Source organism: Capsella rubella, unplaced genomic scaffold, assembly GCF_000375325.1.
Source record: "Capsella rubella cultivar Monte Gargano unplaced genomic scaffold, Caprub1_0 scaffold_2, whole genome shotgun sequence".
Lineage (NCBI taxonomy): Eukaryota > Viridiplantae > Streptophyta > Magnoliopsida > Brassicales > Brassicaceae > Capsella > Capsella rubella.
The window spans coordinates 13,573,691-13,599,709 of record NW_006238922.1 but is presented as its reverse complement, the minus strand read 5'-3'; the positions used below and the strand labels follow the sequence as shown (position 1 = coordinate 13,599,709).

Here is a 26,019-nt window from a genome sequence, read left to right as displayed (position 1 = left end):
ATATCTCTCTCTTCTCTCTTTGTTCTTCTTCTTCTTTCATGGCTGTTACTGGCTGGGCAATCACAATCTGATTTCTTCCTTCCTCTCTTTTCTTTCCCTCTCTGATTATCGCCAAGTCCATTGTTGGGTGGGGCAAGAGTTACACGATGAGTCTGGTGGTTGGTCAGTCGCTGGGTTTAACTCTATTCGGCGATGGTCTTTCCTTACGCAATTCGAAAAGAAATGGCGCAAATTCTAAGTTTTTCTTTGTCAATCGGAGGAGATTTGCTCGTGCGGCTCTTGTTCAAGCTAGGCCTAGAGAGGATGGAGCACCGGCGACTCCTTCTCCATCGCCGAGAGCGACTACGGCGCCGGTTGTACAATACCGACGAGCTGATCTCGCCGATGATCTTCAAGCGGAGGCACGAGCTCTGGGTCGCGCTGTTGATGCTTCTGTCTATTCTCCGGAGCTCATCGCCAGGAAGCATGGCTCTCAGCCTTTCAAGGTTAGCTTACTTCGTCAGTTTTTGGAAGTTTCAAGTTTTGTCAAAATTATGGTTCCACCGCTGAGAGTTGCAGCTCAATTTCGGACTTAGGCTTTGCGGAGAAGTTTGGAGATATTGGGAGCTTTGGGCGGTTTCGCTTTGAAATTGGGGATTGATCAGAAGCAAGGCAACTTAGACAAGAACATGAAGAAGAGAGCAGGCGAGCTCCGGCGCATTTTCACTCGTCTCGGGCCTACTTTTGTTAAACTGGGTCAAGGTTTGTCCACCCGACCAGACCTCTGTCCACCCGATTACCTTGAAGAACTTGCAGAGCTTCAGGTTCACCTCTTACCCATCTATTTTACTCACCTTTACATATTTAGTATAACGAAATTGCGTATATGAAATACAGAATGAAACTTTTATTTGGAATAGGCAAGATAACATTCTCTAACTTTTAATATTATTTGTTTGAGTTCCTAAATAGGATGCTTTGCCAACCTTCCCTGATGCAGAGGCCTTTGCTTGCATTGAGAGAGAGTTGGATTTGTCTCTAGAGTCCATTTTCTCGTCTATATCCCCAGAGCCAATCGCAGCAGCTAGTCTTGGCCAGGTTTACAAAGCTCAGTTGAGGTATTCTGGTCAGGTTGTTGCTGTCAAAGTTCAACGCCCTGGAATCGAAGAAGCCATTGGCCTTGACTTCTACCTCATTAGAGGAGTTGGGAAACTCATTAACAAGTATGTAGACTTCATCACTACCGATGTCCTTACCCTTATCGATGAGTTTGCCTGCAGAGTTTACCAGGAACTAAACTACGTCCAAGAGGCGCAAAATGCCAGAAGGTTTAAAAAACTGTACGCTGATAAAGCAGATGTTCTTGTACCTGATATATTCTGGGATTACACGGGCCGCAAAGTTCTAACAATGGAATGGGTAGAGGGAACGAAACTGAACGAACAACTTGTCATTGAGAGTCAGGGTTTAAAGGTTCTGGATCTTGTAAATACCGGAATTCAGTGTAGCTTACGGCAACTCTTAGAGTATGGTTTTTTCCACGCTGACCCTCATCCTGGTAATCTCTTGGCAACACCTGATGGAAAACTTGCCTTTCTAGACTTTGGAATGATGAGTGAGACACCCGAGGAAGCTAGATTTGCTATCATAGGTCATGTTGTTCATTTAGTGAACCGAGATTATGAAGCCATGGCCCGAGATTACTACGCTTTGAAGTTTTTGTCTCCTGATGTGGATGTTACTCCCATCATACCAGCTCTCAGAGACTTCTTTGACGATGCACTTAATTATACCGTGAGCGAGCTCAATTTCAAAACTTTGGTTGATGGTCTAGGTGCTGTCTTCTATCAGTATCCATTTAATGTCCCGGCCTACTATGCTTTGATTCTGAGGTCGCTTACTGTGCTTGAAGGTTTGGCACTTTACGCAGATCCTAATTTCAAAGTGTTAGCTGCTTCATACCCATACTTTGCCAAAAGGCTTCTCACTGATCCAAACCCATATCTAAGAGATGCCCTTATCGAGCTTCTATTTAAAGATGGAAAATTTAGGTGGAATAGACTCGAGAACCTTTTACAACAGGGAAGTAAAGATAGAGACTTCTCAGCAAAAGATGCTCTACAACCAGTTTTGAAGCTGTTGCTGGATCCAAATGGTGAAGAGCTTCGACTGTTAGTAATTAAAGAAGCTGTACGAGTTAGTGAAGCGATTGCGTTGGGCACTGTTGTTGATACATACAATTCCCTTCCAGAGTTTCTGCGATCTCTTGTCTTCAATGGAAGTGGGAATGGCCCTCTGACAATGAGTACTACAGAACTTCAAAGTACGCTTGAGCTTCGAGATCAGGTCTCTAGAATCTGGGGACTTCTTCAATCTTCAGAAAGCTTTGATCCTGCTATTTTGCAGCCAATACTACAGGTGACTTCATTGATCTTGTGCCTGACTGATCGGTATCGACATATTGTAATTGTGCGATGAGCTAAAGAAACTCTTATTTTGTTATTCAGGTGTTACAACAACCAGAGGCACGAAGACTTGGAGGACGTGTTGCAGGTGGTGTAGGCCAACGACTTGCAGCTCGATTTCTGCAACAACTCCTTCGAGCCACAACACCATCTTCGGCACCAACCCCATAAATGCTCTTTTCTTATCAGTGAAATGGTAAAGTGTATATTAAGCCGAGACACTCGGAAACCACAGAATTGCATCATGTTACAGTAATATAGTATCATTCTTTCTCTTTGTATTTTACTTGTGTTAAAGACCAAAGTATAACCGATGAGAAATGCTTCCACAGTATAGGCATTTGATTGCAAAATTGGGATTTTGTAGTTCAAAACACTCTATAGTCTATACAGTTGAGTAATGTACAGTCCAAAAACTTAAGTGCTTATGCTCATCCTCACTGTTGGAGGAAGGCTTTGGGTAAGTAACGCTTTTCTGATAAACTGCTTAGACCTTGTCTCTCTTAAAACTTTCATGCAAGAGAACCTACTTTCAGTTGTAGAAACCAAAATCTACATGCTTACCAAATAAATCCCTTCGAGTCACATAATCAGAGGAGATAGCAGCAATGAAGAATAAAAAAAATAAAAATGATGATTTTTTGAAAATCAATCAACAACATGCCTGTGAAGGTTTGAAGGCTTATTTATTTTGCTATTGGGTCTTTTTTTTAATGTAATGGGTCTAAAGGTATTTGGAAATTCTAAGCTCCTTCTAGCCCATTGGGCGGTATACGCGCGTGGTCGTCGAGCTGCGAAATTCAAGTTTCTCGCCCACTCTCACAATGAGCGCGTTGACGCCACCTCCCCTAGATTTACTCGCGGAAATCGCTGTTTTTGCTAAAATAAATAAATTGAGCGCGTGACACGGTATTTTTAGTTTGAGACGGAAGTTGAGCCGATATTTTTAGGCCATGTCCTTTTTTATTTATGGTCAAATTATATAAGATAAAAATAAAAAGCCCAAATACGGTTAACCTGTTGTTACAGTTTGTCTGTCTATGACTATTATTATTTTTATTTTTCGTACAAAAATTTAACATTAAAAATTTAAAACATTATACATTTAAATATAGTGAGAATTGCTCCAAACGATGAAATTACGCAAGAGGAGGTGAATGTGACCAACACTTCCATCAGAAGCAGCGCCTACAGTGCTAAAAGCTTAACCATACAGAATCAAATGACTGAGATCAAGATTTATCGCACAAAAAAGGAATTCATTCTGTCGTTTTGATCATTCGTTCTCTGCGTTGTCCTAGCCACTACTACTTAAATTGAACCCAAGTATGAGCCATACCATATATAGAAAATAAGTTTACAATTCGTGGACAATACAAAGGCAATACAGATTATATACTTCTTACAAGTTTCTTACACGCAGCGGTATTCTCCTTTGCCTCACAGAAGAAGAATCAGTGGAAGGAGAGAAAACCAGAGCATAAATATCGAAACAAGGAATAGAAAACAACCATTAAGCACAGAAGAGAGGCTGATAGAACATGATAAGCTTTCACTGGTTACCACCATGTTGGCACTACAGGTACTTAACCAGCAGCCAAATCACAAGAGCAAGACCAACGATTCCAAGCACTGATAAGAGCATGGACATGCATGAGCAACCACTTTTCATGCTCTTGTTCATCACGGCAAGGCTCTTTTGCACACGCTATCATTATCAAGAAACACAACATCAAATCCAAGACGAGATGTGAAATAAAATTAAACTTAAAACAATTATAATTAAAAAAACAACTAAAGACACGTTCTTGGACATAATAGACCTGTGTATTGTAAAAATCACTTGCTTGCCCTCTTATTGGTATTTAGCTTATCAATTGATCAGCTTAAGCTAGTGACTAATGATACTAATTTGTTCAAAGCATATACTTACCCGTAAGCGAGAGTCAGTGGCATCCACATGGTAATCTAGGTCATCCTGCATGGAAGAAAGCCAAATTTCATTAGAAAAGAATTCATAATCAACCAGAAAAGCAATGAACAAAAAGCAGATACATACAATTAGCCTTGTCTGCAGAGTGAGCTCCTCGTTGACAGCGAGAGCAATGTGTTTGGTACTCATGACTGTTTCCTCCAACTTCTCAAGTCCCTCGTCTTGTTCTAATCATGGAAATAAATACATTTAAAAGGCAATCAATACAGAAGGCAATATAATTACTATGGTCCTAGAATAGTTTACATACCACAGATTACCTCGCATAACTTGCCGTTGAAATACAACAATTCCTTGGTTGTCCATGCCAGAGACTCTGTTCAGCGCATCATCTGGCTTTATATCTGGCCCAAGCAAGCTGTCTCTATTTGCAAAGTTTGACATATTCAAAGTAGAGGCCACCTGATTTGTTTTTGATCTCAAATTGGCAACCATATCCTTGCGACGATTCATCTCTTTATCAGAACTGCTTATCAGAATTTGCATACACATAAACAATAATCACATAGGTCAGGCAACATAAAACTTAAGTGTTGTCTACTATGGGTAACAGGCAACTATATATTAACAATGGCTTACACATTCTGCTTCCCAGGAACCTTCACAAGGAGGGATTGTAGACTGTCTAATCGGGTCCCCAAAATGGTGATCTTTCTTCGTATTGCTGAGGCACGACGTTGAGCATCAGGCCCGGTTAAACCTGCAGCATTCCTTTCAGACATCATGCCATTTATATCCTCAGAGAGTTTTAAAGCCTCGTTGTACTCTCTCACCCATGCATCCGAAGAAGATGCCATTGACCTGAAAACAAGTACCTAAGTAATGAAAAGAAAGCAACAATCTTAATCTTCTACATAAAGATCATCTAGAGAAAATCAAAAGTAGCTCAATAGATCATTAAAAGAAATGATGAGAGGGGTTAAAAACTAGATGCAAGTAGCTGATAAACCTTAAATGAACAAGAGAATCTCTCAACACAATTACCATAAGCAGTGTATGAGCTTTGCACCAAAAAGCGACAAATTTAGAAGCTTTTAGCGAGTCACTCACAATAATAACAAAACAAAACAAAACAAAAATGCAGTGAAGAACATAAATTTCAGATAAAAGAAGAAATTATGCATCAGTACAGACAGACACAAAACCTCAATCTTTATCTGAAAATTCAGGCGGGAAGATTAAAAAAAAAAAAAAAAACTTTACTGTTACGTAGAAGAAAATTGAGACGGCGGAAGCAGAAACTAGAGGCAAAATCCCAAGAGGATAAGCAAAGAATCAGCCACTGAGGCACAAAATCTGAGATACCCAGCCATGATCCATAAACACGGAATAATCCCCAAATCAAAGCAATTGACCTAAATTTAGATCGAGAGAAGAATCGAAAAGCTTACCCTAATTAATTATATGCAGGCGCGAATCAAACCTCTGGTGATTCTCACGGGTCTTCTCTACTTTGAAGATGGAAACGAGATCGTCGTGCTGACTTTACAGGCTCCTCTCCCGTGGACGGCGTCTAATAATGGAAATTAGTCAAAAAAATCTGTAACGCAACGCCAACCGAAGAGAATGGGATTTTAAAAACTTTATTTACCCAACCAGCTGTGGTGGAAACGACCTCGTTTTACGTTTATCGGCCCATTCCCACCTCGTTGATGTGATATTGAAGAAAGTGGGATTTAATATTGATTAAAGAAAGTTAGGGTTGAGATGACAAAATTGAAAGAAATTAAGGGTTAGATAGTATAAATACATAACAATAGTGAGTGGGTGTCGTTGGGCTTTTTACATTAAATGGGTTGAATTCAAAAACTGGGATACTTTATGGCCCATTTATTATACACATAAAACGACGCGCCGTTCTTTCTCATGGACGGCGAAAACGGACCGGAGTGATTTAGGCTGGTGGTTCCTGTATCTGATAAAACCTCAGTAATTAAAGACACTTGTATGACATACAATACAATGATGAATGATGCAACCAGTTTACCCATTTCTTTTCTTGTTATAAATATACAATAACCCATCAAAAAAAATATACATAATACTGTATAACCAGCTAATCCAGTAAAGGAATCCACCTGGACGAAACTGTACATGTACAACACAATATACATTTATTGTATACACAATCTATACTTTGAATTTATACGTACGAACGTACACACACAATAGCCCATAATGGAGGACTCTAAAAATAACATTATAAAGTTTCAGAACATGTTGGCATCTATATGATTAAACCCTTCATTAATAAGGGTTTAATGCAGATGACGTCTTCGTGAAGGCAACGGCACATCTCAACTAAGATTTATTGTAATTAATATCGGGCAGCCAGCCAACAGAGATTACCTTTAATTGTGAGTTTCATAAATGGTTACGAAGAGATGATTTACCGTGAGAATCCAATTTTTTATTTTTTTACTACTATGTGTTTCTTCGTTACATAGAATTTAGGACCTAAAGTTTCCACCACCATATCATATACTACAGTATACTCTTTAAATGTAATTAATTACTTGTTTGGGGGAAATAAATAAAGGGGAGAATGATGAAGAGAAAGGGGTAAGTCTTTTTCTTGTGTGAAGGGAGAATCTCAAGACTAAAAAGGCTAAGTCAAACGAGGGGACCTTGAATCGTGGATTTGGTGTTGGACCATCACGTGCTCTCTCCTCCACGGCCTTTCTGGATTTTGCTTCTTCCTACCGCACGTGCCATTCTCACCTCCTACGTACGGTTTCCATTACCATTTATCTTCTTTATAGGGATTCTTCTTCTTCTTCTTATTATTATTCCTTTTGTCAATGACTCTGACTCATCAAAAGTCTCTATATCTATATTTCATTTTTTCGTATATTGAACTTTTTTTTTTTTTAACATGGATGATTTCATAATTTAATAATAAGAATTGTATTTTAGGAATTCATATAGTTTACAATATCCCCCATGCCTTTTGCATACATATTAATACAGTATTATGATATTGTTTGATGGGGATATGCGGGATGCTTAAAGTCATATAGTAATTCTGCTATTTTCACAACCTTAAAAAGGTTTTTGAATTGGACTTAATTATGCATTAATATTTCAACAATAAACTACAATATAATTTATATAATTAAAAAAATACAAATAGATGCTAACTTGCTAAGTGATGAAATTATTATTATTATTATTTTTATTATTATTTTTAAAAACGAGTGGAAATGCACCGTAATTAACACGTTCAATCATACTATAACTTAGCTCTTTGTATAAATCTCATACTAGTTGCTAACGTTATTCAGATTAAATAACTAATACAGTAAGTAAGGAACAAATTTGGAAGTTTAAGGTCATTTTGTATAAATTAGTACTAAATTTTCAACAATACTGCACTGAAATTGATGCAATAAAAAATGTAAGTGGGAGCATAATTCAAGGTACGATACATCATTTTTCTTCCCAACATTTGACTGCAATTTTGAGGGCATAGAAGCTTCAATTCTTGTTTTGTTTTTGTCCTTGGGATACATAAACCATATTTTTTTATTAGTATTCTATTTACCATGTACTGTATTACTATATAGTATTCGATTCCTAGCTTCTTGTTTTCAAAGCAAATTAGTCCGTCTTACTAAATCACAGCTGTAATCCACACTGATTAATATAGTTAATCCTCATAATCATACTCATGCCACAGTACAAAATAATGTAGCTATCTATATACACATTCTTGAGATGTATATCTATGTATTTATACTTTTAACCTGATGATTAGTATAATAAATATGTAGATCGAATAACTTGGTTAGCATACATCGAAAATTAGAAAGAAAAAAAAAACTAAACATAGTGTCGAAGAAAAAATATCGTTATTGGCACAACATCAGCATGTACATGTATATTTTTTTCTCTAGCTACGCACAACATTGGCATGAAAAATCTTAAAACTTATTTGCAGATACCATTTTAAGAGAGACTACATACTCTAGAAATGATCTTTAATTAGCTGATATATGCAAATACGTACGTATATGTGACAAGAAAGATTATACTAATGTAAATTACTTATATATATACATATTAAAGTAATTCTCATATATTTCTGTGACCAGCTTTGGTTTATTAAATTTAATACAAAATAATAGTGGCACTGATCCATAGAAGCCAAGTTTCTCTATCTTCACTTTCTATCTCAAAGAAGAAGAAAGAGAGAGAGAGAGAGAGATAGAGAGATAGAAACCCTAAACGTCGTACCCTTGAAGCTAAGATATCTTCAGTTTTGTAGAAATTCATTTTGCTTTCTTCATTGCCCTCTCTCTCTCTCTCTCTTTCATTGTCTTCTACCTCTTGCCTCTAACAGAAGCAATACTTTCCGGCCTCCAAGGTTCGTTTCTTTCCTCATCTATCATATATCTTTCATTTTCGTCATCATCATCTGCAACTACACACACATATATATATACTCACTCACACACCCTCTTATTATGTGTACTTTTCACTTCAAACATCTATATCTATCTAATTTTCATTTCTTCTCTTTGATTACTTAAAGAACATGACTAATTCTATCATCAGACCACTTTTGTTTTATAAGAAGAAAATAAAGCTCGTTCAGTTTTTCAGCACCTTCATGTTTCTCTTGGGGCATTCAGGTTTTACATATACATGGGCATATGTAAAAAGAGATCCATCTTTTGTTTTCAAAAAGAAAAGAAGTTTTGAGTCTTTGTTCTTCATGACTCTATGCATGCATGTCGAAACTAGGGTTTTGAATTTTAGATCTAAATATAACTTCGATCCTGCAGCTACAATCAATATCTTGAGATCTTGGATACTTCATACTTGAATAGTCTCATTGCTCAATTTGTTAAAATCTCTACTTAATGTAATTTGTGTGTTCTTTCTTTGGGGTTAATAATTGATTAGGGAAAAGGTCAAAGAGAAAGCATCTCTAGTTTTCTTTTTTTTTTTGAAAAAAGTACGGATAATGGAGATAGGGTCGTCATCCACGGTGGCTGGAGGAGGACAGCTTTCAGTGCCTCCAGGATTCCGGTTTCATCCAACGGAGGAGGAGCTTCTTTACTATTACCTCAAGAAGAAGGTCTCTTATGAACCAATCGATTTGGATGTTATTAGAGAAGTCGATCTCAACAAGCTGGAACCTTGGGAGCTTAAAGGTAAAATATATATAATACCCTCTCGATAGTAATTAACCCTTCGTAATTTAACTATAATTATCACCACCTAATCCACGCATCTAATGAATGACACTATTATTTCTTGATCAGTAAATTGTTCTAATAATAGACTATTAATTACAATCAGTATCATAAATTTCAAATTAATTTCTAGATAGAGCGAGAGAGATAAGAATGAAAATAATTTGGGGGTAAGTATGTACGTACGTAGTTGGCCCTGCACAAGACTACAAGTTAGATGTCAAAGGACAAAATACATAGATTGTGGTAATATTGTCTAGGGGTTTGTCTCTGTCTCCATGGAAACATGTAACTACTTATAATGTACCTTTTATCAGTTCTTCTCATCCTGATAAATTATTTTCCAGTTATTATGGAATCATGAAACCATATACGTGTGTGTACGTGTGTACACACCAAGAAAGTGAGAAACAAACAAAGTTCTCTATTCACTCATGTCTATTAGATTAGAAACAGAAGACCAAAGTGTAATGTCTTGTAGTACATGACTACGAATAATTGGCATAATACTATTTTGTATTACCCTCAAAATAAGCCAATGGTTTACTCACATACAACAACCCATCGCCGTAAAACATAAAAAAAAAAAAATTATAATTATAACAAATTAAGACTATAATTATAAGAATTTTTTTTTTCTCCCATTATATTTGTAACAAATTTTGTAATATGTAATATGTGCAGAGAAATGCAGAATCGGGTCGGGTCCTCAAAACGAGTGGTACTTCTTTAGTCACAAGGACAAGAAATATCCGACAGGGACCCGAACGAACCGGGCGACTGCAGCCGGGTTCTGGAAAGCTACGGGTAGAGACAAATCCATACATCTAAACAGCTCCAAGAAGATTGGACTTCGTAAGACTCTCGTCTTCTACACTGGTCGTGCTCCTCATGGCCAAAAAACCGAATGGATCATGCACGAATATCGCCTAGATGATATCGAAAACGAAATCCAGGTATATATATATCTCAGACCAGCTTAACTCTCTAGCTAATTCCATGAAATTCTGATTTAGAGATCATATTCCCTTAAAGTAGGTGGATTTATGTGTAATTTGCAGGAAGATGGGTGGGTTGTATGCAGAGTGTTCAAGAAGAAGAACCATTTCAGAGGATTCCACCAAGAACAAGATCAAGATCATCATCATCATCACCAATACATAAGCACCAACAACAATGATCATGATCACCATCATCACATTGACTCCAATTCAAACAATCATTCCTCTTTGATCCCACATCCTCTGGATCTTCACCATCACATTGGGCGACAAATCCACATGCCATTACATGAGTTTGCAAACACTTTGAACCATGGCTCAATGCATCTCCCTCAGCTCTTCAGCCCTGACTCAGCTGCAGCAGCGGCTGCGGCAGCAGCAGCAACCCAACCGTTTGTGTCGTCAATCAACACAACTGACATTGAATGTTCACAAAATTTACTGAGGCTGACTTCTAACAACAACTATGGTGGAGACTGGTCGTTTCTGGACAAGCTTCTCACCACAAGCAACATGAATCAGCAAGTGCAGAACCATCAAGCAAAATGTTTTGGTGACTTGAGCAACAACGATAATAACGACCAGGCTGTTACTCATGATCATTTGGGTAACAACAATGGTGCTTCTTCTTCCTCTCCGGTTAATCAGAGGTTTCCGTTTCACTACTTGGGAAACGATGCTAATCTTCTCAAGTTCCCAAAGTAAATCTACATCGGAGTTGATCTGTTATGATGGATCTCGTGTTTTTCGATTTTATTATCTTCTTTAAGCTGTGGAACTTGACACGGCAACCAACTCACTGTTCGATGAATCTGTTTTTTTTTTTTTTTTAATTCATAATTCTGTCTTCCATTTATGATCTTCTGTTCTGTCTCTCCGAGGACTAATACCTCGTCATCGCCAAACATTTTCCCCACTGATGTTCAATTAGGATAAACATATATAGAACAAACAGAATTAACATGGTTCAACAAGAAAAAAAATCATGTTTTAGACAAAATATGTTCCTATTATTCATAAAGGGAAAAGCCCGAACCGAAATCCAGATAGAGCATCTTACTGCAAATCCGATTCCCTAAGCTGAAATCACCTATCTAAAATTCCGGTCTTTCTTGTATCTCCGGACACGCCGAGTGAGAAACGCCTTCGCTAAGTCGATATCACGATTGCGCAACTCAAGCTCTTCCTCTTCAGAGAGAGAGCCATATTTCTCTATTGACGTCCCATGTAAATCCAATCTTCTCATTTCCCCTGCAACATGTGGGCGCTCAGTGATATTGGTGCATCCACGGAGATAAAGCAACTTCAGGTTTTTCAGGTTTCTCAACGTGTGAGGGAGATTTTTGAGCCTCAGGCACTCTGACAAGTCAAGAAAGATGAGATTCACCATATCACCTATAGTTGAGGGCACTTCTTCTATCGCTGTACCATTCAAGCCCAGTTTTTCAATTCCATTTCCAAGTACGGGGAAAACTGTGACGTTGGGACTGCAACCGAGCCAGAGAGTTCTGAGTGACTCCAAGCTCCTAATGGTGTCTGGGAGATTCTTCAATCTCTTGCATTGTGACAGTCGCAGAACGCTGAGCCTTGAGAGACGGTCGATCCATGGTGGTACTACTTCAATTGATGTCCCGCTCAGTCCAAGGTCCTCAATATTATCGGAAACAAATGGAAAATCTTCTATACTAGTGCATCCGTCTAGAGAAAGACTCTGGAGGGACTTCAAGGAGATGTTACACGGGAAATTCTTGACTTTTGCGCAATTTACCATGGACAACTTAACTAGCTTATCGAGATGCCAAAGAGAAGAATGGAGCTCGACCAAACTCTCACAGTTACTAAGACTTAAACTCTCAAGACTCTTTGCCTTAGAAAGGTCTGGAATTTTAATCAGGTGCCTGCATCTATTAAGGTTCATATGCCTTAGATTTCGAAGGTCCTGCCATACAAAAGAAGCAAAATATTGGTTACTTGTATATGATCAGACATATCCTTTGAAAAAATAACAACCCAGCAAAGCATTCAAAACAAACAGAGCCTCTCAAAGCTGATTTGTGTCAAATATAACACCAGAATAATTATACTTCAAGACAAAAGAAGAAAAATAACATTAATCATAATGAAATACCTACTAACTACCGTATTACACAATAATTAGCCAAACGCATAAAAGTAGTACCTGAGTTCCGCTCCATAATGTCTCAACTGAACTATCAGGAAGGTTGAGTTCAACTAGATGTTCAGTCTGGAAGAGGGAAGGCAACGATTTGAGAGAGTAAGCCTCCCAGTGAAGATATCTCAGTGGAGGGAGGTAGTCAAGATTGTTGACCATGCGCACTTTGCTCCCTCCAACAGTGTTATTATTATATATTTTAAGGAATTTGAGACTGAACAGCTTCTTAAACGTTGCAGGGTTCATGTCAAGCTCTGTTTCTTCAACCATGTTGAGCAATATACTTTCAACCTCAATGTCTTTAGTTCCCTGCCAAGATAATGTAATAGAAAGTGATCAGCAAAAGCTTCATTGAGAGACTATAAATCCACAAATCGCTCGGAAAGTACAAATATGGAATTTAAGACCTTCTTGACTTACCATATTTTCAGCAAACAAGCCTTTGACATCCAAAAACTTCCACAGCATTTTACGCTTCCATGGTTTTTCTTGTTTTCCTTCACAAATAATATCCTTGGCCATGTCTTGAAGTAAATCATGAACCCATAGCCTTGTATTTGGTGTCATAGTAATCAGAGATTTCTCCATCAGGGTTTCAAGGTTAAGTCTAGAAGCAATGACAAAGGGGTCTAGTATCTTTGTTGCTCGATCCCTAAATTCCCCATTGAAACAACCAGCAACATAAAGAAAAACAATCTTTTCTTGCTCATCCAATGCATTATAACTTACTTTTAACACCAGTGAGATAGATTTATCAAGACTATTTTTCAGTATAAACAACTTATCTTCCCAAAATGCTATTTCCCGGCGATATAGAGATGCACCAATAACTCGAAGCGCTAACGGAAGACCACCAAGTTGCTCAACAATACATACAGACAGTTCTCTAAATTCTTCTGGTGGACGAATCATTTTGAAGGCATGCTTACTGAAAAGTTGAAGTGCTTGAGTAGTCGTTAGAGGCTTCACTTCATAAATGTGAGGCACATCATGCTCAACTAACACACGCCTGTCTCGTGTAGTTACTATGATCCTGCTTCCTGGACCAAACCAGTCGCAGCTTCCAGCCAATGCATGCAGTTGTTGAATGTCATCAACATCATCGAGGACAAGAAGAACCTTCTTGCCACGAAGTCTTCGCTTCATTGCATCAGAGCTGATACATTGTGCATTCAGAGGACTCTTTGGGAAGATTTCAGACATGATTTCCTTCCGCAAATGCGATTCACCATATTGTTTGAAATTTCCTTTCACGTTTTCTAGCAAGCAACGAACATCAAACTGAATAGAAAATTCATCAAAGACATATTTTGCAATGGTGGTTTTCCCTCTTCCACCCATACCCCAGACTCCTACCATTCGGACATCTCTGGAGTCCATTGACAAGAAAGATTCTATGACTTTCTTGTGAGAACTCATCCCGACCAATCCAGTTGTGCCGCTGCCAGATGAATGTAAGGATAATCTTTCAGAAAGATCTTGAACCACTACCTGTACAAGCTCTGAGTCCTCTTTCCTGCGTCAAGCCCAACAGATAAGACCGCATGAGTCATATATAACTCTATCAAGATATGAACTTTAGATCAAACAGCTATCTTAAACACTTGTTATACTCAGAAGATTAATCAGCATAAAAAGGAACCTGGTTTTGGAATCCCAGCCAGAAATATTTCCAACTTCAGACAATGCCGTTCTCCATCTATCCACAGTCTCCAGATCATACCTCAGCTCATGCTTCTTAAGAGCTTCGTAGAAGCACCCGCTTCGTCTCTTCAAGTCTGACGGATCAATTTCATAGAATATAGGTATCAATTGAAGGCGGTTCTTCTCAACGAGGTCGACCATAACCGAAAGCTCTTCCAAGCACCAGCGAGAGGTAGCGTAGCCCTTGGAGATGACGACGATGGCGTGTCGTGACCGAATCATTGCTTCGTCGAGTCCCTCCCAGATGTGATCGCCTTTCTGAAGTTCTCTTTCGTCGTGAAAGGCTTCGATTCCTTCAATTTTGAGAGATGGCTGACGAAATATTTACGAACATCTGTACCTCTAAAACTGAGGAAGACGTCGTACTTCCACAGAGACGGTGACGGCGAGTCCTCCGCCAAAGAAACTGAAGCAGAAACAGGAACACTACGCCGAGTTAGCCTAGGCGTCTCTGAATTCTTCAGAAACTTTAAGAGACGGCGTAGTCCCACGAAGACGGGGAGGAAGACAAATAGAGTAGCCAAGTAGAGAAAGCTAACCGCCATGGGAGCACTGAGTGGTCGTACTTGCGATAGTCGCACAATCGAGGAAGCTTAAGCGTGTTACTGGAACCGAACAAGCCAGCCATATATCTAAGAGAGGAATGAGAAGCCATCGATTGAAGCTTCGACGCAAAGTCTCTCTCTACTCGACGCGGTTTCATCGTAATCGTAGTAATTTCTCCGTTATTTTTTTTTTTTTTTTTTGGCAGCACGTAGAAATAAAAAAGTTATGAGCTTTCTATGTGTGAGCCCAATGGGCTTTTCACTTTAGAATAAACGCAAGAAAGAATAAAAAATATCTCAGTCTTCTTCTTCTCTTCGCCTTTTAGGGTTTCCTTTCGGTAACTGAAGTTACTCTTTCCTTTTTTGAAGCTACTATCGGTTTCTGGTTTTTTTTTTTTTCTTAAAAGTTGCTTGACTTTACTTACTGTGTTAGTCAATTATGAGTTTACCCTCTGTTATCAATGCCGTCTTAGCTCAGTGGTAGAGCGCGTGGCTTTTAACCACGTGGCCGTGGGTTCGATCCCCACAGACGGCGTTTCGTTTTGTTTCCTATGTTTTTCGCGCTTTCTCTTTTCATTATTATGCTCTAGAATTGCAGTTAATTTAGTTCTTCATATTTCTACTGGTGATTGATTCTATTTTTCAAATCACCATAAATCATGGCATGCACTTACATGTACAATGTCTAACTATTATCTGAATCATCTTTCCCATGACCTTTATCACATTTTGGCAATCCAATCCCAAACATGACTCTTATCCAAGAAGAAAATTCTGCAATCTAACACCTTGGTTTCTCATTTGATTGAACAGAGCAAGACCATTTTTGCAATCTTTGTTCCTGAAGACTGCATTAAATCAGAATGTTCCACAGTACTATGTCCGGCTCAGACATGTTTTTGAGTCCTTGTTGTGCTTGCTTAAGGCAATAAGGCATGAGCAACTCGCGTACATGTTCAGCGTACATGTTCACTAGTGCATTCGTCACCAACATATTTCTTTCCATCGCTTTTCTTATTTAAAAATCATGAATCTATGTCCCTGGTTTCTTATCCCTCAGTTTGACACAAGCCAGGATCCAATACAAGGACATTGACTTAGGTATTGTCCCATTGAATACCATATTAAGATTTGGATACTGCTCTTCATAAAAGGGAAAAGCCCAAACCAAGATCAAACTGAGGTTTGAAGGCATGCTTGCTGAAAAGCTGAAGTGCTTGCGTAGGCCTCAGAGGTTTCACTTCATAAATGTGTTCCACACCATGCTCATCTAACACACTCTTGTCTCGTGTAGTTATAATGATCCTGCTTCCTGGACCAAACCAATTCCCAGCCAATTCTTGCAGTTGACAAACGTGATCAACATCATCGAGGACGAGAAGAACCATCTTGCCACAAAGTCTTGGCTTCATTAAAACAGAAGTGATGCACAGCGCATTCAAGGGACCTTTTGGGAAATTTTCAGACATAAGTTCCTTTGGCAAGTGTGATTGACCATATTGTTTGAAATCTCCTTTCACGTTTTATAGCAGGCAACGAGCATCAAACTGAGTCGAGAGGCCTTCAAAGACAAATTTCACGATGGTTGTTTTCCCAACGCCACCCATACCCCAGAATCCTATCATTCGGACATCTTCCGAGTCTATTGATATGAAAGATTCTACGTTTTCCTGGTGAGAACTTATCCCGACCAATCCAGCTGGTGCCGTCTGATAAACGTGAGGATAATCTGTCAGAAAGATGTTGAACAATTTCATGTACAAGCTCTGAGTTCCTCATTCTTGCATCAAGCCAATCCCAACAGATAACATCATCATCATCAATATAGAATTTGTAGATCAAACAGACAAGTTTTAATCCAAAGCATATTGATTGATTGATCGATCAGCATAATAACCAAACTAAGTATTTGATGAAACAAAACAAAAAAATGAACATGGTTTTGGAATCCCAGCCAGACATTTTTCCAACTAGAGCCAAAGCCCTTCTCCATATACTCACCGTCGGATCATACCTCTGCTCATGCTTCTCAAAAGCTTTGCTGAAGCACCCGCTTCGAATTTTCAAGTCTGACGGATGAATGCCATAGTATATAGGGATCAATTCAAGGCGTTTCTTCTCAGCTAAGTCGACCATAGCTGTAATCTCTTGCAAGCACCAGTGAGAGTTAGCGTAGTCCTCTGAAATTACAAGGATGGCGAATCGTGACTGGTCAATCGCTTTCTCAAGTCTCTCCCAGATTAAATTGCCTTTTTGAAGTTCTCTGTTGTCGACGAATCAGAAATAGGACTACGAGGCTGAGTTAGTTTAGGCTTCTCCGATTTCCTCAGAAAGTGAAGGAGACGACATAGTCCCACGATGACGAATATAGCTAAGAAGAGCAAGTTAATCGCCATGGAAGCTAAGAGTAGTTGAAAAAACAATTAACCGAATTCTGAAAAAACATCTGTTCAAACATCACCCGAGACGATTATTTATCAAAGAAAAAGAAAGGAAAGAGAAGCCACCACATTGCCTCACTTCAGTCCACACTCTCCTATTGATCTCAAAGACCTATATATGTCTGTGCCCAATGGGCTTATTTACTTAAGAGTTTGATAAGGGCGGAAAGAGCCACATCACGCATAAACTCACCACATCACCCTTCTTCGCTCGTATAGCTCCACAGTCCACAGACTGATGTCTTTTTAACTTTCCACATGTACATTTTAATATGTGGTAAAAACCTCTTAAGAAATTCAGTAAGAGACACTATTGGAGGTGCCCTTATCTAGAGCTTTTTGGTTTCTTATTTCATAAATTTGCTTCATTCCATCCATATTCTGAAATTTTAAGTTTTGAAACTATTTCATAGTCATCAAGTGCCGTCTTAGCTCAGTGGTAGAGCGCGTGGCTTTTAACCACGTGGCCGTGGGTTCGATCCCCACAGACGGCGATTTATTTTGTCTTCTTCCTGCTATTTCTTAAGTTTGTGTTCTAAATGGATAATTGGATTGCTTGCATTGGCTAGATATCGGTCACCACTGACCAATTTTTTTTATCGGTAGAAATCATTAAATATGAACAATTATCGTCACCTAACTAACGATGACTGTATTCCAAGAAGAAAAGTGCAGTCCAAAACCTTTGGTTAATTTCCCACTTGAATGAACAGAGCAAGACCATCTCACGGAATGTGACTCAAAGGCTGCTCAATTAGCCCGTGGCCAACGTTAGAACTTAGAACAGAACACATTGAAATTTGAGAGACTAAGAAACGTTATATATCCAAAGTTATACTCAATCCAATATCAAACACTAATATATGCCTCATTCTTAGTACGTAACGTACAACCTCACATAGTCACATGGTCCATGGAAAACATATCAATGCATGCATATACATTTGTGTAGATAAAAATAAAATGATGAGATGTGCGTTGACAAAACATATATCATGGTCGAGAATATATGATATAAACTGGCTAAGGAGAAAAGGAAAAATAACAAATGGATTTTTTTTTTTTTTTTTTTTTTGTCATTTGTGTATATAAATTTCCGGACGGTGTGCATGCGTTGAGAAAACAAACGAATACAGTATTAATTTCTTGACGGACGGTGTTTTTTTTTTTTTTTTTTTTTGCGTGTGTGTGCATATGTAACGCTTTTTTTTTGTCGGATATGTAACGCTTTTATAGTATAAAAGTCTATACCACCGTATTATGTTGTCCCCAAACATTTCACTTCGAAGAAAAGGAAAAATCTAATTATTCCTTGAGCTCCCGCCGTCCAAGTTTTTAAAAATTTTATATATAACAATGAAAGCTACTATTATATATGCGACCGCTTGAGTAATATAGATACTGATTTGTTTTATTACTCTTACACCAATCCATATATATATATTAAAAAAATTGTAACAGTTATATATTTATAAAAATTTAAGTTAAAATCGAGTTCAGGTACTAGATATCGTGGTACATCACGCTGGCTTTGGCTTATATCAGCAGAAAGAAAGAAAGAAAAAATACCTTTCCAATAATATTCAAAAAGAAAATACCGACCACCTTTTGTTTTACATATTTGTGGACCCAATCGTTACCGTCCAATTAGAATTGGCGATTTTGATATTGTAGCTTCGACCACAAATCCCCTAAGATTACTGTAAATTTGATTTTGTGAAGCTTTGAGATTTCTTTTGTTTGTTTATATTATTGTGTGATAGACAGACATGTAGTTTTCCTTTCAAGTTTCAACTCAGTAATTATGGAATTCAGTAGTCATTTGAGTTTATATAATATTTTTTCTTGTCGTAACCGAAAAATAAAGGATTGCTGAAAATAATATAAGCTTGGATATATTATTTTTCCCTACCTTTGCCTAAGCTTACCAAAGAAAGTAATTAATAATTACTATTGGATTGTTTGATGTTTACAATCTCATACTACAATAAAGTACATGACCGATCTGTTTATGAAAAAGTATACACGATTGGGTGAGTTAAGTTTCGTACTATAGTATTAGATTACATTATCTTCGTATTAGTCAACAAACTAAGCCAAGTCATATTTACTAAAGATCTGGTGATTGGGAGATTGCTATTTAATGCAAATGATATCGGATATACAGTAAAGGAAGCTAGATGAGAATCTATCTTGACCGTCCAAGTCTCACGTTTTACGCCATTCTCTCAAGATCAGCGGTTGATGTTGTTCCCTTGTGATCCGAACACTGAGCTGATCACCCACATAAATAAATAATCTATCTAGTAGGCACTTTGGCTAAGGTCAACAATATGAACAAAAGTGTAATTCTGAAACTTTTAAGGGTACTTTTTCGAAATTTCAATCATTTTGACCAGATTTTGGATTTTCTCCTTTTGTTAATCAAACTTATTTATATTTATAATATTTTGAACACATATTTTGTTCTTTAGCTAGCCGACAAATTGAATTTTTATTATTATTATAATTTTTAGTTTTGATTTTTCAAAGATTTTCCAAATTTTTTTGTAAGCTCTCCTCAGGGAAAGGCCAGGAAAAACGAGAGAGAAAGTGAGGGAAAAAAAAGAAGAAGAAGAGTTTAGGGTTTTATTATAATTTTTAATATTTGTAAAATCAGTTCATCTACCTTGGCTGTGTACTGTGATCGAGCATCGGCTTAGAGACGATATCTCCCAGTGAAGTTATAATTTCGGGGTTCCGATCAAATCCTTTGTAAGTTTTACTCGCTTAGAGGTTCTCGAAGAGTTTTTCACTGTTCCATCCTTACTGTTGAGCCGTTGGAATTTCCTGAAACATTTTTTGATTTCAAATTTTTAAGCTATTTTGTTGCGTTGTGAAATGAATGAATCGGTTGCTTTAGGGTTTTGGGTTTTTCTAATCGAGTCATTTGGTTTTGATATTTTTGGATTAGTTGAAATTGGTTTGAAATCAATATTTCGGATGAGAATTCTCTGTAGCAGTCAAAAGGAGAAGCTTGTTTTAGAGTTTTAGCTTCGATCAAGCACGTGATTTTTTGTTCTTCCCTTTTCGTTATAATGCCTGCGTTGCTGCTTCATCTTTTGTTCTTGCCACGGGACTAAAACTTGTATCCTCACTCTCTTTCCAATTGCAGCGGCATCACCTGCATCTTGAAGGAGCACTGATTCAAGTTTCTGTCTCAGTAGTTTAGTGGTGGTTCTATGTTATTCATTATGTCAGATTCGCCATACATGTGTTTCTATTAGAGTAATTTGAGAGACTGTATTCTTCTGATGGATAAACCTAGACATCAACAGCTTTTCCAGCACCCCATGGAACCTGGTTATGGAAATGAGGCTGTTCCTCAGCCATTTTTGCCTGATCAATCAGGGACCACCAGTGCTAATTTGCGACCTCCCAATTCTAATGGTTCAGATGTCAAGCCGGTGCATAACTTCTCTATACAAACGGGTGAGGAATTCGCTCTTGAGTTTATGCGTGATCGGGTGATTCCTCAGAGGTCTTCAAATCCCAATGCAGCTGGCGACATGAATCATACCACACGTTATATGGAGCTCAGAGGCTTGATAGGGATAAGTCACACAGGATCTGAGTGTGCTTCTGATGTCTCAAGGTTCAGCACTGTGGAAAATGGCATGAGGGATAATGAGAGGACAAACTCTTCGCTTCACGAGTTTGGAAATAAACTTGGTCATGTCCAGTCAGCACCACAAGCGTCAATGAGTAAAGATATCAGTGTAGGAAATTTACATGGATACACATCCTCTTCAGCCTTAGGTAGAGCAAAGCTGAAAATCCTTTGCAGTTTCGGTGGGAAAATACTTCCGCGTCCAGGTGATTCAAAGCTTCGATATGTTGGAGGTGAAACACACATAATTTCCATAAGAAAGGATATATCTTGGCTGGAGCTGAGGCAGAAAATCCTTGAAATCTACTACCAAACACATGTTGTAAAGTACCAGCTTCCTGGTGAAGATCTTGACGCGTTGGTGTCTGTATCATGTGAAGAAGATCTCCAGAATATGTTGGAAGAATATAATGAGATGGAAAATCGTGGGGGTTCTCAGAAGCTTAGGATGTTTGTGTTCTCTATCAGTGATATGGATGATGCTCTTTTGGGGGTTAACAAAAGTGACGGCGACTCTGAGTTTCAATATGTTGTAGCTGTAAATGGGATGGACATTGGATCAGGAAAGAACTCAATCCTTCATGGTCTGGACAGCTCTTCAGCAAACAACTTAGCTGAGCTTGATGTGCGGAACACCGAAGGGATCAATACTATTGCTGGAGATGTTGGAGGAGTTGGCGCATCACAGTTGATGGTAGATGGATTCCAACAATCGTTCGTTCAACAGTCTGAGTCTATTCCACCAAGCTCATCGCTTCATTATTCTCAATCTATTCCGCCGAATGCTGCATACCACTTACAGCAATCTGTTCAGCCAGGTTCTGCTCTTCATTATTCTCAGTCAATTCCTCCGGGTTCCCCTCTTCAGTATCCTCAATCTATTACGCCAGGCTCCTCTTTCCAGTATCCGCAATCCATCACCCCGGGTTCTGTCAGTTCCTATGGAATATATCCACAATATTATGGGCATGTGGCTCAACATGGAGAAAGAGAACGGTTTCCTCTGTATCCTGACCACAGTTCTAATTACTCCGCTATTGGGGAAACTACCAGTTCCATACCACTCCAAGGGCATCTCAATCAGCAAGTTGGCTTGGCTGATGGGTATCCGTACACTGGCACCATGCCCCAAAGCACAGAAGCGCTAGTAGAGGAGCAAAAAGTATCACCTGTTATGAAAGTTCGTGAGCATGTGGAGCCTGAAAACCGTAAAACTCCGGCAAATGATCACCAGAATCCTCCCCGAATAGATGATATTGAGGTGAGGAATCACAATCAGGTCCGGGAGGTGTCAGTTGCAACAACTGCACCTAGCCAGGAGGCACATTTACTGCCCCCTAGAAGAGACCCACGGCAGAACTCCCCTACAAAGCCTGCTACCTACCGTGATGCTGTTATTGCTGGGCAGGTTCCTCTATCTGGTAATGAAGATCAGCTTTCAACTTCAAGCTGTACCTGTGGCCCTGTTCATAACGACTCTGAGTCAAATTTAATCGATCTTAACTATCCGGAGCCTGTGCAGTCTCCCGAGAGGGTATATCGTTCAGAGAGAATACCTCGTGAACAGCTAGAATTGCTAAATCGTTTGTCAAAGTCCGATAACTCACTGGGCTCTCAATTTGTAACGTCTCAGTCACAAGCAAACACCGGACAGCAAGATTCAGGAAAAGAAGCAGTTGGAAAGTCACATGACGAATTCGAGAATGTTAATGATGATGTAACTCACCAAAAGCATCAAGATGTGGAGAAAGTCTTTGAAAAAGTTGGGGTGTCAGATGAAACTTTGGAATCCAATCCCCTGCACAAGATTGTAAATCCTGACGATGCAAACAAGAACATAGTAGTCAATGGGGCAGATACTGAAATTGGTGTTTCCAACTTGAGCCATGTAAACGCAACCACGAGTTGTGTTATCCCTGAAGAACAAGCTTCTGCTCATGGCTCTGCTTCACTGCAGGGAGATATTCTTATTGATATCAATGACCGGTTTCCTCGTGACTTTCTTTCTGAAATATTTTCACAAGCAATCTCAGAGGATACATCCACTGTCCATCCTCATCCTCACGATGGAGCTACTGTTAGCATGAATGTGCAGAATCACGACCGAAAAAATTGGTCATATTTTCAGCAGCTGGCTGGAGAACAGTTTAGCCAAAGAGATGTTGCAGTTGACCAAGCTGATCCTCACATTCCATCTGACCGCAAAGATGGTAGAGAGAGCTCCAGATTGCCTCATGTTTTGCCATTTAGTAGAGATGGTATTTCAACAAACCTTGTTAACCCTCAATTGGCTTTAGGTCAAGAGTATGGGGGTAATTTTTCTGAAAGGGACGGGGTGGGCACTAGCACCATTCTCCCTGCTCTAGAGGATGAACAGATGAAGGTCACAGAGAGTGAGGAAATTGGTGCTATGGTGGATAATCTTAGGACGCCGGATATTGAACCAAAGGTATGAGCTGTGGTAGTTTTTATTTACTAATTTCCAAATCAATTATTTTTCTGAAAAGGATAGAACTTCTAGGATGAAAAGACAGAAACAAGGCATGCTGCGGTTCCTCCACTTGGCTCAGAGTTTGATTACAGTGGCTTGCAGGTACGAACTTTGAAAATATACTCCTGATAAAACTCTTTACTATATTTGCATTGGAAATGGTTTGTTGAGGTCCATATCAGTGGTTCTTACAGTTTCAGATTTGTAGGTAGGATCAGCATTATGTTTAACCCCCCGACAAGTGTGCTTGCATTAGTTTCTTATTTTTGCTGTATGTCTTGTTATATACTCATTGCGGTAGTTCTGTCAAATTATTATCTGCTTCTTATCTTCCTAGTGTTTCTACTGAACTATTTTTCAATGTTTTTGTCTGCATATATTTTAATAATATACTCTTACTAGATTATTAAGAATGAAGATCTCGAGGAGTTGAAGGAGCTTGGTTCTGGTACTTTCGGAATGGTGTATCATGGGAAATGGAGAGGATCAGATGTCGCCATCAAGAGGATAAAGAAGAGTTGCTTTGCTGGGCGGTCATCAGAGCAAGAGAGATTGGTGAGTTGTTTGCAGATCATGTCTTATGTATTTCCCTTTTTGCCATGCCTAATTTTCATGCACCCATGTTAATTTGTCACGTTGCACTGGTTGATATATATCTGAATTCTTAGACTGGTGAATTCTGGGGGGAAGCTGAAATTCTTTCAAAGCTTCATCACCCAAATGTGGTAGCATTTTATGGTGTTGTAAAAGACGGGCCTGGGGGGACCTTGGCAACCGTGACAGAGTACATGGTTGATGGTTCTTTGAGGCATGTTCTGGTCCGGAAGGACAGGTAAAGTTCCACTTATTTGGTTCTCTAGTTTCATGTTGATTGGTTCCAGTTCGTTTGACTTATGAAATCTTATCAATTTTCTTTCTTTACATTATCAGGCATCTTGATCGTCGCAAGAGACTAATCATTGCCATGGATGCTGCATTTGGAATGGAATATCTACACTCCAAAAACACTGTTCACTTCGATTTGAAATGTGACAATTTACTTGTTAACTTGAAAGATCCTTCTCGCCCAATCTGCAAGGTAACACGATTTGTTAGACCTTCCCGTAGATAAATTTAGGTCAATATGATGTTAGAATAAATTGCTTTAATATCCACATGCTGTACGTTATCAGGTTGGTGACTTCGGTCTCTCAAAAATCAAGAGAAATACGTTGGTATCTGGTGGTGTACGTGGAACCTTACCATGGATGGCACCAGAGCTTCTAAACGGGAGCAGCAGCAAAGTTTCAGAAAAGGTAAACATTAATATGATAAGATGCTCAGTGACTATCGAATATCTACTTTAACTGCTTGAATCATGAATCCTCTGCAAGATTCACCTATCTTCTCGTTTACGAGAAACTGAGGTGAATTGTGTGTTTCGTTTCTTGAGATGAGGATCATATTGCATGGCCTGATAGTATATACTGACTGTGAATGCAAACAAACTATAAGACCTGTCATATTCTTGTTCTCTCCCTGCAGGTTGATGTTTTTTCCTTCGGTATCGTTTTGTGGGAGATCCTAACCGGAGAGGAACCTTATGCCAACATGCACTATGGCGCCATAATAGGTGCGTGCTTGTAACCCATGGTCTATCAGACTTCTGCCTGTTCATTATTTCATTCTTTGGAATGTTGTCAGTATGAAATTTTAAGAGGATGATAATGACTTCAATGTGAAAACACAGGTGGGATTGTGAACAACACACTGAGGCCAACCATACCAAGCTTCTGTGACGATGAATGGAGAACACTAATGGAGGAATGTTGGGCGCCAAACCCAATAGCAAGACCGTCTTTCACAGAGATAGCTGGTCGTTTACGAGTAATGTCATCAGCAGCGACTTCAACTCAATCAAAGCCACCAGCTCACAGGGCTTCGAAATGAAATATCTTAATTTTTATTATGTGCAGTGAAAAGAGAACATAAGTCGATTACATAGAGTCCAATTCTTTATACTTTTCGGTTTGGGTTTTCGTCAAAATTGTTTTCTCACATGTATTTCTTGAAAACAAATGCATCGCCTTTTACATTTATGCGCTATGTTTGCGAAGATGAAAAAATCATTCCCAGGCGAATAACAGGATAGGTTTTCTCAAGAAGAGCCTTTGGTATGATTTCTCTGAAAAATGTTTAACTGCAGATATATAGAATCAAAGCTGGAAACTTTGCAGATACTTTATGATTGGAAATTACATCAGTACAATTTCATCAAATTCAGACAGACAGTACAAAATTAGGCTGGGAAAGTGTCCCCAGGAACACAACTACGGATGTTCTATACCTAAACTGATGATGGGGGGGGGGGGGCTGGCGGGGGGTACTAACGTACCTA

At 38.8% G+C, this 26,019-nt stretch overlaps 5 protein-coding genes and 2 non-coding genes across 14 annotated transcripts; 5 read left to right on the top strand and 2 right to left on the bottom strand.

The window, feature by feature from the left end:
• Nucleotides 1-17: 17 nt before the first annotated feature.
• LOC17894669 (protein ACTIVITY OF BC1 COMPLEX KINASE 3, chloroplastic) lies at nucleotides 18-2,797 on the top strand. Its single transcript, XM_006301851.2, has 4 exons — nucleotides 18-485; nucleotides 576-803; nucleotides 952-2,397; nucleotides 2,487-2,797. The coding sequence occupies exons 1-4, from the start codon at nucleotides 147-149 to the stop codon at nucleotides 2,613-2,615; spliced, it is 2,142 nt and encodes a 713-aa protein (XP_006301913.1). The 5' UTR covers nucleotides 18-146; the 3' UTR covers nucleotides 2,616-2,797.
• A 958-nt stretch (nucleotides 2,798-3,755) lies between these two features.
• On the bottom strand, nucleotides 3,756-6,002 carry LOC17894022 (syntaxin-52). Of its 5 annotated transcripts, none has more exons than XM_023788282.1 (6): nucleotides 5,829-6,000; nucleotides 5,017-5,252; nucleotides 4,698-4,903; nucleotides 4,504-4,604; nucleotides 4,378-4,422; nucleotides 3,756-4,152 (listed from the first exon to the last, which is right to left on the bottom strand). In XM_023788282.1, the coding sequence occupies exons 2-6, from the start codon at nucleotides 5,232-5,234 to the stop codon at nucleotides 4,021-4,023; spliced, it is 702 nt and encodes a 233-aa protein (XP_023644050.1). In that variant the 5' UTR covers nucleotides 5,235-5,252; nucleotides 5,829-6,000; the 3' UTR covers nucleotides 3,756-4,020. The 5 variants fall into 5 exon arrangements, with proteins under 5 accessions (XP_023644050.1, XP_006302763.1, XP_023644051.1 ...); XM_006302701.2 differs by having other exon boundaries at nucleotides 5,017-5,238; nucleotides 5,829-5,999; XM_023788283.1 differs by lacking the exon at nucleotides 5,829-6,000 and adding an exon at nucleotides 5,635-5,793 and having other exon boundaries at nucleotides 5,017-5,238.
• A 2,664-nt stretch (nucleotides 6,003-8,666) lies between these two features.
• On the top strand, nucleotides 8,667-11,555 carry LOC17896313 (protein SOMBRERO). Of its 2 annotated transcripts, XM_023787566.1 has the most exons (4): nucleotides 8,667-8,803; nucleotides 9,346-9,596; nucleotides 10,323-10,594; nucleotides 10,700-11,555. In XM_023787566.1, exons 2-4 carry the CDS (start codon nucleotides 9,407-9,409, stop codon nucleotides 11,342-11,344), a joined length of 1,107 nt encoding a protein of 368 aa, XP_023643334.1. In that variant the 5' UTR covers nucleotides 8,667-8,803; nucleotides 9,346-9,406; the 3' UTR covers nucleotides 11,345-11,555. The 2 variants fall into 2 exon arrangements, with proteins under 2 accessions (XP_023643334.1, XP_006302423.1); XM_006302361.2 differs by lacking the exon at nucleotides 8,667-8,803 and having other exon boundaries at nucleotides 8,871-9,596.
• An 11-nt stretch (nucleotides 11,556-11,566) lies between these two features.
• LOC17896374 (disease resistance protein TAO1) lies at nucleotides 11,567-15,200 on the bottom strand. 2 transcript variants are annotated; one of them, XM_023787565.1, is made up of 5 exons: nucleotides 15,056-15,200; nucleotides 14,455-14,922; nucleotides 13,233-14,328; nucleotides 12,819-13,121; nucleotides 11,567-12,578 (listed from the first exon to the last, which is right to left on the bottom strand). In XM_023787565.1, exons 2-5 carry the CDS (start codon nucleotides 14,736-14,738, stop codon nucleotides 11,730-11,732), a joined length of 2,532 nt encoding a protein of 843 aa, XP_023643333.1. In that variant the 5' UTR covers nucleotides 14,739-14,922; nucleotides 15,056-15,200; the 3' UTR covers nucleotides 11,567-11,729. The 2 variants fall into 2 exon arrangements, with proteins under 2 accessions (XP_023643333.1, XP_006300730.1); XM_006300668.2 differs by having other exon boundaries at nucleotides 14,455-15,200.
• Nucleotides 15,201-15,524: 324 nt separating this feature from the next.
• TRNAK-UUU lies at nucleotides 15,525-15,596 on the top strand. Its single transcript has one exon. It is a non-coding gene; the product is annotated as a tRNA-Lys (tRNA).
• Nucleotides 15,597-17,924: 2,328 nt separating this feature from the next.
• TRNAK-UUU lies at nucleotides 17,925-17,996 on the top strand. The gene has a single exon. It is a non-coding gene; the product is annotated as a tRNA-Lys (tRNA).
• Nucleotides 17,997-20,054: 2,058 nt separating this feature from the next.
• On the top strand, nucleotides 20,055-25,783 carry LOC17895236 (serine/threonine-protein kinase STE20). 2 transcript variants are annotated; one of them, XM_023787713.1, is made up of 10 exons: nucleotides 20,055-20,256; nucleotides 20,657-23,361; nucleotides 23,449-23,600; nucleotides 23,673-23,744; nucleotides 24,045-24,197; nucleotides 24,311-24,474; nucleotides 24,573-24,720; nucleotides 24,815-24,937; nucleotides 25,167-25,254; nucleotides 25,372-25,783. In XM_023787713.1, exons 2-10 carry the CDS (start codon nucleotides 20,796-20,798, stop codon nucleotides 25,569-25,571), a joined length of 3,666 nt encoding a protein of 1,221 aa, XP_023643481.1. In that variant the 5' UTR covers nucleotides 20,055-20,256; nucleotides 20,657-20,795; the 3' UTR covers nucleotides 25,572-25,783. The 2 variants fall into 2 exon arrangements, with proteins under 2 accessions (XP_023643481.1, XP_006300655.1); XM_006300593.2 differs by having other exon boundaries at nucleotides 20,657-23,600.
• Nucleotides 25,784-26,019: the final 236 nt, after the last annotated feature.